The sequence below is a fragment of the Pseudorasbora parva genome, chromosome 8 (genome assembly GCF_024679245.1).
Source record: "Pseudorasbora parva isolate DD20220531a chromosome 8, ASM2467924v1, whole genome shotgun sequence".
Lineage (NCBI taxonomy): Eukaryota > Metazoa > Chordata > Actinopteri > Cypriniformes > Gobionidae > Pseudorasbora > Pseudorasbora parva.
The window spans coordinates 1,776,820-1,789,319 of record NC_090179.1 but is presented as its reverse complement, the minus strand read 5'-3'; the positions used below and the strand labels follow the sequence as shown (position 1 = coordinate 1,789,319).

Below are 12,500 nucleotides of genomic sequence, written 5' to 3'. Positions count from 1 at the left end.
TAGATAGATAGATAGATAGATAGATAGATAGATAGATAGATAGATAGATAGATAGATAGATAGATAGATAGATAGATAGATAGATAGATAGATAGATAGATAGAAATAATATAATATATGTGTCAGAGGGTGTTTTGGTGTTGGTTCATGTTTCATGTTTTTGAGGTATCATGTTCACAGTCATGTTTTTTCATGCACTTCCTGGTTTGTCATGTGATCCTGACATGTGCTCCCTTGTTTTGTGTTCTGTCATGTCATTGGTTTATTGTTTGATCATTGTTCACAGGTGTCCCTTGTCCAGTCATTAGTCTATGTATTTTAGCCCTCATGTTTGCCATGTGTAATTGATGTTGTTACCCACTGTTAGTGAGTATATTGTTTATGTTCTGCTTCATGCCAAGCCTAACCTGTTGTTTAATGTTTTGGATTTAAGGTTGCTCTAATAAAGACTGCACTTGGGTTCTAAACCTTGCCTCCAGTGGACTTAATGTGACAATATGTATAAATACTATAATAAAAAATACTATTCTGCTAAACACACCACACACTCTTGCCAGGACTTGCACCTGGAATCTTCCACCCAAAGGATGGATGTGTTACATTACACCACAAGAGTTTTTTGTGTTTTTTTTTTATTTTAACTATTACACCACACAAGTATTATTCTTTTTTTTTTCCTTTTTTTTTTTGTGTGTGTGTGCAAATTAAGCATTGCAAACACAGCAACTAAAAACAAAAGGTTCACATCACAACACACCACACAGCAAACACATTTAAAAATATATAAACATAAAAAATATATAAAAATGTAATAAAATATATAATAAAACTGCTATATAAAGCAATTCAAAGAGGTCCCTGTACACTCTCCTTCCACTGAGCCACAGAGAGGCCTGAAGCTGGACAGTACCACCAGCCCTTCAACTGAGTGTGGCCAGTTGTCTTGTTTTTGGATTGCCCACAGTGCTTGCAGGTGTATTGGTAAACATCCTTTGCCAGGCGTTTCCTTGGTGGTTCACCCCTAGCCATTCTTTCCTCGTCTTCTTGGGCAGCTTTCTGCTGCCTCCAGGTACGCTGCCTGGGCTGAGTAGGGGGACCAGTTTGTGGTAGTTGGTTATCAGGTGGGTCCTGGAACTGGGGATGAGGCTGGAACTGGGCTGGGTCCTGGAACTGGGGATGAGGCTGGAACTGAGGAGGCTGGAGCTGGAACTGAGGAGGAGGCTGGAACTGAGGAGGCTGGAACTGGGCTGGGTCCTGGAACTGGGGATGAGGCTGGAACTGAGGAGGAGGCTGGAACTGGGGATGAGGGTGGAACTGAGGAGGAGGCTGGAACTGAGGAGGCTGGAGCTGGAACTGAGGAGGAGGCTGGAACTGAGGAGGCTGGAACTGGGCTGGGTCCTGGAACTGGGGATGAGGCTGGAACTGAGGAGGAGGCTGGAACTGAGGCACTGGTAGACCTGGTGGGTAGCTGGGAAAGGGTGGGTAGGATGCAAAGTCTGCTGCTGGTGGATATATGGGAATTGCTCCAGGGGGAGGGGTGGGCAGGGGGCACCTTTTTGAGGTTCGTTTGCGAACAAATGCCTTTCCCTCCTGATTTTCAGGCTCCTCAAAAACCATTGCCTCATGCCCATGTTGTAAAGGAGCAGCTGGAAGGTCTCTCACTTCAGGAAGCGGCTCCTTTGCCAGGTATAGTTGATTAGGCAGTTCAGTACCCTGCAGCAGCATGTCCCTGTCTGCACGTTTTTGTCTTCTTAGGAGCCTGCAAGAGAAATTCAAGTAATTTATTAAAATTGGTTTTAAATTTATTGCCCTAATTTATTGAAATGTGCTACAGAAATAATTTAAATTAGTGATACATTTCAGTAGGCATCTGTAAAAGTGCATTCTACCATCTTAATATATATCTAAATTATGGCACATGCTTTCAATGCAAAATGATCGTGAGTACAAGTGAAAGGGTTTAGAAGCAATTGTTTGTGTGAATTTAGATTGAATATTTGGATTTGTGTTTAATGTTTTAAGAAAATTAGCGATGGCTACAAGAATGTATTTTAGAAATTCAGAAAAACTGTAATGACTTGCCTGGTTTAATAAAGTTTCAATAAACTAAACTTAATATAAAGCCCATTGTCTTAACTTTTATTAATTTTTAAAAGAAACATGTACAGGAAGGTTTTTCAAGTACAATCTTGATATGCTACTGTGATTGTATAAAAGTACAGCACAAAATAAGACTCACCATGAGGAGACAGTAGTGGTATTTATTGGGACCAGAACCAGGTTAGTCTGTTCTAGAACTGCCCTGCTGTCCTCCAGAAGCTGTTTTAAGTGGCTGTATACTGCTACAATAGATTGAGGAATTGGCAGAGTTTTTCCACTTGTGTCCTTGGGCCTGTTCCGTGCTTGCTTAAACTCTTTGAAAAGTCGTAAGCAAACACATTCACAGACCCGGTGGACTTCAGGGTCCTGAGCCGCCTGCCCATGAGTCATGAACAGTCTATGGAAAAGAAGGGTGATATAATCTGGACTGTATACTGTGTAAAATATAAACTAGTGACAATTCAAATTGTTAAATTACCTCTCTGCTGCCTGCTGTCCTGGAGCAGAACCGCTTGGCTTCCTGGATGCTCTCCATGGTCCTGTCAAGGTGTTTTTCTTTGCCCTCTTACCATATTTCGAGGGCACTTTGTCCATGGGATTCAAAGCCATGTACAGACGGACTATTTCGGCCTCCTCTTGCAATGACAAGGCAGTGATTGTACGGTTTAGGCCAACCAGGTACGCTGCCAAGGCATCAACTGCCTCCCAGCCCAAGACACCTCTAGCATCACACCGTACACTCTGAAAATTGAGAAAATAAGCAAGTCCAATAAATATATACAGTGTTGAGTAAATAGTTCACATTATACATATATTTTAACTGTACATATTGTTGACAATATGTTTTTCACATGTCAGCAGATACATTTTTCTTTTTAAATTTTTTCTTCATTGGTTCTTAAACTGGTTTGTAGGTTTGTCCATGTTGTTTTGAACATGTAATTTCTATTTCAAGAAATGAGCCAAACCATTGGAGAAAAACTGTAATAAAAGATATTACAGGATAGCAACATTACCTGGCCGGATGTGCTAGGATGTGCCGTGTCATCCGCCTCATCCTCACCGACCTCCTCATCAGGGGATTTGGGTCCAGTCTCCCCTACAGGACTGGTCACCTGGGCCTCCATGACAGCTAATGGAGGGTCAGATTCACCAACCCTAAGGTCAGCTGGATTGCACACAGTCCTGTCATAATCGCCTTCATCCTCGGGCTCCTCCGAGGGGACTTCGGTCATGTCACTGTTGGTTGCCATCAGCTGATCACCTTTATTGGACTGGGCCAATAAGTATTCAACAGCAATCCGCTCCTCTGCAATAATTTGTAACACATTGTTAATGGGGAAAGGACACACACACACACACACACACACACACACACACACACACACACACACACACACACACACACACACACACAAACAAACACATGATTGAGAGAGAGAGAGAGAGAGAGAGAGAGAGAGAGAGGAATGCTCCAATGCTCAGCATTTCCTTGAGAGATATCTTACCAGTGGGCTTTCCTGGAGGGGTGAACTCAGGCATCAAAGCAGAGCCAAGGACCCTTTGGCTCAGGTTGTTTAGATGAGACATTAAAGAAACATCAAATGTTCTTAGGGTTGAGGCCCCCACCACAGCTACAGCTTCTTTTGCCCGGCTCATGTTCCACCTCGAGGCCCCCTCCAACATATACATTTGGGTGTGCAATGCATTGCATCTCCATCCTAATAATGAAAATGCAAATATTCAGTCAGTAATTATTTTAAACTGAGGAAATACAAATTTAATGACACAGTTATAGAACAGTGAAATAGAATAATAAGACAAATAGCTTGTTGTAAATTCCATGAAAGCAAGCCAAATCCAGGTAGTACCCAGGATTCTACTACTATAATGGTGACACTATAGCAATCTTTACAACTTAACAACCTACAGAACATTTACCAGGAATGAAGGAACACTGATGACGGTGAAAACTCTCCAGAGAGGATGACCCCCTGCCACACCTAAGCACATTTAGTACTTTGCCACCCTTCTGGAGTGTCCCCGTCTTTGTGTATAAGTCAACATGTGGAGGGTCCTGGATGCACTCGAGGTGTTTTTTCTGCATCTCCCACACATGCTGCATGCTGTCAGGGTTAACTAGGCGAAGCCCTGTAGTGTCGGTTGACTCCCAGACCGATTCCAGCAGCCCTGAAATCATGGCCCGTATCTCCTCAGCCCCACGTGTCCGCCGCCTACAGTGCTTCACCAGTTCACCGGTGCTGATGGTGGCTATGAGCTGCGCCTCAGTGGGAGCCTGTCCACCATGCTTGTTTTTCCACTCCCCTCTCTTGGCCACCTTAAGTTCTTTCACATCCTCCTGATCCCACTCAAAGATACAGGAGGAAAGTTTGGAACAAAAGGTACCATAGGGAGGGTGGTGCTCTGTGGTAAGCCCGCAGTTAAATCTCCTCATGAAATGGAAAATATCAAGCCTCACAATACACTTCCATGGCCGAAAAAGATTCAGCACTGCAGGTGCACCTGTGGAGGGGGAAAACATTAGCAAAAAGCATGCATTTGATTGTATTTCAACATATTTTTCAGTCATAATAATTAATTACAATTACATTACATTGATATAATAATAATAATAATAATAATAATAATAATAATAATAATAATAATAATAATAATAATAATAATTACAACCACTATTAACATTTGTAAAATATATTGCAATGCACATGTGACCCTGGACCACAGAACCACGTAAAATCATACGTTGAACCGGAATATCTGTAGCAATAGCCAACAATACATTGTATGGGTCAAAATTATTGATTTTTCTTTTATGAGAAAAATTAATATAATTATTATTAATATTAAGATCATGTTCCATGAAGATATTTTTTGCAAATTTCCTATCATAAATATATATATATACCAAAGTTTTTTTGTGAGTGGATATGCATTGCTAAGGACTTAATTTTGATAAATTTAATTTTCTTAATATTTCTATTTTTTTGTACCCTCAGATTGAAAATGTTCAAATAGTTATATCTGGGCCAAATAATGTCCTATCCTAACAAACCATACATCAATGGAAAGCTTATTTACTCTGAATGAGCTTGCCTTTCAGATGATGTCTACATTTGAATTAAAAGATGGTGTTAGAATACATTTGGTTCCTGAAACATTTGATTCCAGTGGGTGTGTTTTCATGCATATTGATTAGTTTCCAAGTACTGATAGTTTCCTTGACACTATGCGCAAATCAATGGAACAGAAAATATAAGCACATACTCCTGTATTTAACATTAAACACAAATCCTTAATGGATTATTTTGAAATGGTAAAAAAAGTTTCAGTGTTTAATCATTAACAATAACTGTTCAATTTCAAAAAATATATATAGTTTGATCAATCGTTAGAGCTGTTTTGCCCATATTCTTGACATGTCTTAAGCACACCCCTTCAAGTAAAGTGTTACCAAAAAGACCATTAAGACTTGGTTTTGTGGTCCAATGTCACATTTGATAAAGTAGTAATCTGAAAATCCCACCTGACTGACTGCAGCAATCCCGGTCAACATAGATGACCTCCGGCTCTGGCTCACCAGCATTCTGGTAGCGTCTGACGATGCCCTGGCACAGCTCCTCCAGTCCTGCACCCTCAGCTGTTGTCAGAACGCTGTTCAGAACCTGGCCGAGCTCATTGCCGATGTTCGTCATCCACGCAGCTGTGTCCCCAATGTCCCCAGCCAGCTTTTTGGTGATCTGAAAAATAAGCATAAAGAAACATAAAGACATTCTAACAGGCTTAATTATATATTTTCTTCTTTTTGTTATGGTACATTACTCATATATATATAAAATCTCATGCTGAGACCTTCATGTATTGTACCTTCTTTGTAGAATCCATTTTTAGGATTCGGCCATAGGTGGATGTAATCACCCCCTTCATCTCGTCGAGATGGCTGAGGATGTCATTGGAGTGGACAGTCTCAAACCACTGGGCGAGTGGAAGCGGCCTGAAGGGTGCAGGTGCAGGAAAGGATGGTGCCGTTGTAGATTGGACCAGGGCAACCTTTTTCAAATTATGCTCACAGTCAGAGAGGTACTGGATGGTCCGTCGTGCCCACTCCTCACTGTGGACTTCCTCTACTGCTGACTGGAGGTAGGAAGAACTGTTGCCACTGGTCCTTGGCCTGAGGAAGGTCACACATTTCTTGTCCAGGGCTAGCTGAGAGGTCAGCACTGCTGGAAACATTGTCCTGTGTGCCACATCCAGTTGTAAAAGGATGTCCTGGCTCCATGGGCATACTGGAAGCCTGCATACACTGCAGCGTGGATAGTCTCCACCCACCAGGTAATAGCGACTACCCATGTCGATCACCTCCCTGACCTTTGGGTAGATCCCTGAGTGGTGCATCTTACGGCCACACTGTTGGCATTTAAGAGGAATGCCCCACATCCTCATTGGTGCCCACAAGAACATCCTCTGTCTGAAGTACCACCCAGGCTCAGGAGGAGATGGCTTGGGCTGCATCGGTGGATAAAACCAGTTCTCCTTGATCTTCTGCCTGAGCTGTCCTGTGGGCTCATAGAGGCACTTGGCAATCCATACCCAATCTGCTGGCTGGAGGACTCTCTTGAACTGACTGGGAAGAAAGCTTTCCCAATCAGTTACAGCCTGAGGCAGAGGTGTGGGCTGCACAGAGGGTGCTGGATGTGAGGATGGAGTGGGCTGCGAAGATGTAGAGCGCCATGGTTGTGAGGTCTGTGGAACTGGAGAGTGGTGAGGGGATGGAGATGGTCTTGGGGACGGAGTGGGCCACTGGGATGGAGTGGGCTGTTGTGGTGGTGGAGGCTGTACAGCTGGAGAGTGGCGTGGGGATGGAGTGGGCTGTGGTGGTGGTGGAGGCTGTAGAGCTGGAGAGTGGCGTTGGGATGGAGTGGGCTGTGGTGGTGGTGGAGGCTGTAGAGCTGGAGAGTGGCGTTGGGATGGAGTGGGCTGTGGTGGTGGTGGAGGCTGTAGAGCTGGAGAGTGGCGTTGGGATGGAGTGGGCTGTGGTGGTGGTGGAGGCTGTAGAGCTGGAGAGTGGCGTGGAGATGAAGTGGGCCGAGAGGACAGAGTGGACCACTTCGGTGGAGTGGGCCGTGATGTTGGTGGAGGCTGTAGAGCTGGAGAGTGGTGTGGGGATGGAGTTGTCCAACGGGATGGAGTTGGCCGTGAAGGTGGTGGTGGTGAGGGCTGTAGGGCTGGAGAGTGGTGTGAGGATACAGTGGGCCGCAGGGATGGAGACACTGGTGTCTGCACCAGCCGTGGAGATGGTGAGGGGCACGGAGATGGTGTGGGATCTTTTAAAGGGCTGAAACGTGGAGCCAACAGGGCCCCATAATGGCTGGACTCAATATGTTGGAGGAGTCCAACAGCACCCTGGACCCTGGCCCCACAGGTGTCACACTTCTCTTCAGCATGGTGGTCAGAGAGGTGCTCTGAGAACTTCTCTGCCTCCACAACCACACCACAGAGAGAACACTTAATTCCTTGTTCTTCTTGTGATGTCCCTGCCACTGTGCTGCTGCTGCTGCCTGCCACTGTGCTGCTGCTGCCTGCCACTGTGCTGCTGCTGCCTGCCACTGTGCTGCTGCTGCCTGCCACTGTGCTGCTGCTGCTGCTGCCTGCCACTGTGCTGCTGCTGCCTACCAATACATTAGGCCCTGTATCTGTTGACTGGGATAAAACGTTTTTAAAGATTAGAAACAAAAGAAGGCCATACTATTCATGTTAAATAATTTCATCAATTATTCTGCAGAACTGTGCACTCAGATAACAGATATGTGGATGATCAATAAAATAGTCTATTACATGATACAGGAACTTATCATGCCTTTGATATATTATATCTTACACCTACCTTGTGGAACCCACAAGTGCACACTATATGCCTGCCAAACAGGTCCACCTTATTTCCCTTTTGTAGGGGACAGGCATCAATCCGCTCCAGGGCCTCCTTCCATTGTTTGCTTCCAGGCCTTTTGCCTGTAGTGAACTGGAAGGTTCCCTGGGCATACCTATGGCACACATCATTCCAATAGGCGTTGGATTTCCCTGTTTTGGTCATTTCTGAAAAATATCGTGGAAGAATATTGTCAGAGAGAGCAACCATTGATTACCATAGTATTTTTTTTTCCTATTATGCTAGTCAATGGTTGCTCTCTCTGCTTGGTTTCAAACAGTCTTCAAAATTGCAAGAGTAGAATTTTGTCTTTTGAGGTTGAACATCTGTTTTGACAACATGCAATGTAAACTTGTGTTAAATATGTGTTACCACTGCAACAAATACTGTATAATAATCTAAAGTTTTTGTAGAAATATTTGTACAGTGTTGGGTAACGTAATGTAATTATATTACTACAGTTGTTATTTTACCAGAGCAACCGTAAAATAACCACACCAAATACTAGCATGGTTCATAAACACTAGTATTGACAATAAATTACAACATCTGCACCTGGAACAAAACAACATCTGGATCTGGGGTGGGAGGTCGACATATTTTATGATGGATATCTATTATCAGGGGTTAAACAATCATTTCTCCCCTCAAAAAAAAAACCATGGAGAGTTACGTTAACGTTAGCATACCGTCACAGGTAAATCTTATGTGAACTTGCCTTACTGCGGCAGTTTAGACCTCTTAAACTTTATTCCCAAAAAATATATAATTAAGGTCTGGTAAATAGGTTAAAACTAGAGTCGTGAATTTGTGATTTAATAATACTTAATGTTACCTTTAATCTCCGGATAGTAGATGATGTTCTCCCGAGTTCAGCGAGAATGTCACGAGAATAATCAGCCAATCGAGATTGACCTGCATGTGAACTCGATTGCTGATTGGCTCTTTTATGCACATTTCCCTTAATAACAAAACACTTTCTCATATAATTTTTCTACAGCTGAAATAAAACAGACAACACGTATTTCTACTAATATGTTTTATTCAAAAGTCTTAAATTTAATCCAACATTCACATTAAATATTCCTTATTTGTATTCATCTAATTTTAAATGATAATTACAACTATAATAAACAGTTAATAAATTAATGCAGTTTAATAATATATACATATTTACATATAAGGATAATAAACACTTCCACAAACAGTGTAATAGAATGTTACATGAATATAATGTAAAGAACATATACGTATATAAGTTAGTTAGTTATATTTATTGTCACATATACTTTGCAATACAGTGAAATGCTTGTGCCACAAGTTGCAAGGGGTCAAAAGGAAAATCTAAAAACACAGAAGTAATGAAAACACAATAGTAGACAAAAAAATAATATAAGAGGTAGGGAGAACCATACAAAAAACATGACCTATGGCATGACAACCAAACACATACAATGCACAGGTAAACCTATATATATATTATATTATATATACTATATATACACATACATACATACATACACACACACACACACAAACATATACATTATTAATATAATTCCATTATGCAATAGGTATATAATTTATAAATTTATGTAAATGCGAAATGTAATTATATTTATTCCAAAAAGAAAAGAGTTTTCCTATGAATTTACCTAATGCACTCAAACTTTAACATTAAAGACAGATGATAGATAAATAGATATAGATATAATACATTAAAGACAGCTGATAGATAAATAGATATAGATATAATACATTAAAGACAGCTGATAGATAAATAGATATAGATATAATACATTAAAGACAGCTGATTGATAGACATAGATATAGATACAGATATAATATTTTAAAGAACATTCCTATGAATTTTCTTATACATTAAAGACAGCTGAAAGATAAATAGATAAAGATATAATACATTAAACAGCTTTCCTATGAATTTTCTTAATGCACACCATTCAATCAGCTGTCTTTTAATAATTTCCAAGCTCAGTGTCTGTGTGTGTAATAGAAGACACTGCAGTTCCAGTGCGAGCATATTTACGTTGGCAGATAACTGCCTCACCCTCTTGATTTTCAGGCTCCTGGAACTCAATGGCAACGTGTCCATGTTCATCAGGTGCAGATGGGAGCTCTCTAGGCTTTGGCAGTGGCTCCTTTGCCAAACCAACAGGCTGGGGAAGCTCCACCCCTTGTAGCAAGGTGTCCCTGTCAGTTCTTCTCTGTCTGTCAAGAAGCCTGGGAAAGAAAAACAAACATTTTCAGTTAGATAAGAGCAGAACTGCTTTTAAAATGGCAGCTTTACCCAGAAAACATTCATAAAGAATATTTAATAAAAACAAATCAGTTGAGATTTGCTATGTACACTAAACTACTCCAATTTAGCAAGCTGAAATCCAACGCACCATGAAGACACTGTGGTGTTGTTCACTCTAACTAGCAACAAGTTGGTTTGTTCCAGTAGCTCTTTTTGCCTCTTTAAGACGAGCGATGTCCTCCTTGTCCCATTCAAATATACAGCTGGACAACTTGGAGCAGAAAGTGCCATACAGTGGATGGTGCTCCGTTGTAAGACCAGCAGTGAACCGCCGCATGAAGTGGAAGACGTCAAGTCGCACTGTGACCTTCCATGGTCGAAACCAGGTAAGAACTTGAGTCACGCCTACACCGATGAGAAACAAGGCATCATTTTACACATGGTTCTAAAATTATAACAAACACCTAGGGATGGCATGTAAATTCACTTTCCAAAAAACATGCCTGAAATGGTTGCATTCCTATTAGGTGAAGACTTATGTTAACAAACCTGTCTCGCTGCAGCAGTCCCTGTCAACGTAAATTACAACTGGCTCCGGCTCTCCAGCATCCTTGTATCGCTTTACGATGCCCTGACACAGGTCATCTAGGCCAGCTCCCTCACCAGTGGTTAAGACACAGTTTAGGACTTGGCCAAACTCATTGCCAACGTTTGTCATCCAAGTAGCAGTGTCCGCAATGCCACCAGCTAGCTTTTTAGTGATCTATATAAAAACATATATATATACACACACACACACACACTATAATCAGATATAATTACTGAACATCAGGTGAAGTTAACATGCATTTGCCTCCTTTTATATACATTTACCTTCTTGGTAGAGTCTAGCTTCAGGATGTTACCATCGGTTGAGGTTATGACACCCTTTAGCTCCTCAAGGTGACTCACGATCTCGTTTGCATGGACGGTCTCAAAACACTGTGCTAGAGGTAGTGGGCAAAATGGCGGTGGCTGCTGATAAACCACTTCTGTCTGTGTCAGGGCACATCTCTCTTTGTGAAACTCACAGTCTGTCAGATCTCCGTCAGAACTCCGTCGTGCCCACTCCTCGCTGTGAACTTCCTCAAGAGCTTGCTGCAAGAAACTGGAGCTGTTCCCAGCAGTTCTGGGCTTTAACAAAGTCACACACCTCCTGTCGAGAGCCAGCTGTGTGGTAAGAACAGCGGGGAACTTGTTTCTGTGGGAGGGATCCAGTTGGTTAAGGACCTCTGAACTCCAAGGACAGACAGGAATCATACATTTGCTGCAGCGAGGGTAGTCTGCTCCAATCAAGACCACACATAATTGAACTACTCTGTGGGACTGGTCGTTGGCCTGCACTGCCCTGAGGTCCTGCTTCCATCCCTAACAATGTCTGCTCTGCTGACTGCAAAAAAAATGTTAATGTTTTCCCCAGGTCTGAAAATATTGCCAGTATAGTTAAACTAAATAATTTTTAGCCTTATAAAGCTGCATCATTTGGTATACAAATACCTAATGCATGTAAATGATCAAAATCCAAACTGCTGAAAAGCGTTAAAAAAAAAAAATATGAATCCGTTTGTTTGCTCTTTTTTAAGTCAAACTACTTTCAGTATAATTGTAGAAACACCCACCTTCAGATCTTTGTGCAAATCTTTTTAATGTGTGAGTGCAGTTTAAGTCTCTTACTAAACTGTAATAAAGACCTCATTGATGTACCTTACAAGCAAAGAATTCACCTAGTATACTGACAGCATCTTCACTAAAATGCACAGCATTGCTTAGTTTTGCCTGTGATTAAAACTAATGTTATTTTTCAAGTTTGAGCTCCATATTTTCACTATATCATACTATAGGAGCCACAACATGATGCACAAAATATGATGCTCAACAAAAAACTCATCTTTTCTAATTAAATTGTAAAAAAAAAAAAAAAAAAAAAAAAAAAAAAAATTATGGGGAAAAAAACTAAAATTAGTAATGATCATCAGCATAAATAAAATAATCACATTTATCACCACATACCTTATGATAACCACATTTGCAAGGGATTCTTTTTCCAAAGATATCATATGCACAGGTCAGATTGTGTAGTGGACACTTATTAATTCGGTCCAAGGCATCCTTCCATTTCTTTGCCCCAGGCTTCTTGCCTGTTGTGAAGTGGTACTT

The 12,500-nt window shown here is 41.5% G+C and overlaps 1 protein-coding gene across 3 annotated transcripts in view; it reads right to left on the bottom strand.

Annotated features, from left to right (window-relative positions):
* Positions 1–9,895: 9,895 nt before the first annotated feature.
* The window catches only part of LOC137084957 (uncharacterized), a 3,972-nt gene continuing 1,367 nt past the window's right edge, over positions 9,896–12,500 (bottom strand). For 2 of the 3 annotated variants that reach the window (XM_067451524.1, XM_067451525.1), the window contains 5 exons: positions 12,354–12,500; positions 11,178–11,733; positions 10,854–11,067; positions 10,453–10,709; positions 9,896–10,285 (listed from right to left, as the gene is read on the bottom strand). The exon at positions 12,354–12,500 is cut by the window's right edge. In XM_067451524.1, the coding sequence (XP_067307625.1) occupies positions 10,480–10,709; positions 10,854–11,067; positions 11,178–11,603 (870 nt within the window). In that variant the 5' untranslated portion in view covers positions 11,604–11,733; positions 12,354–12,500 and the 3' untranslated portion in view covers positions 9,896–10,285; positions 10,453–10,479. The remainder of the gene's footprint in view (positions 10,286–10,452; positions 10,710–10,853; positions 11,068–11,177; positions 11,734–12,353) is intronic. The other variant, XM_067451526.1, reaches the window with a different exon arrangement.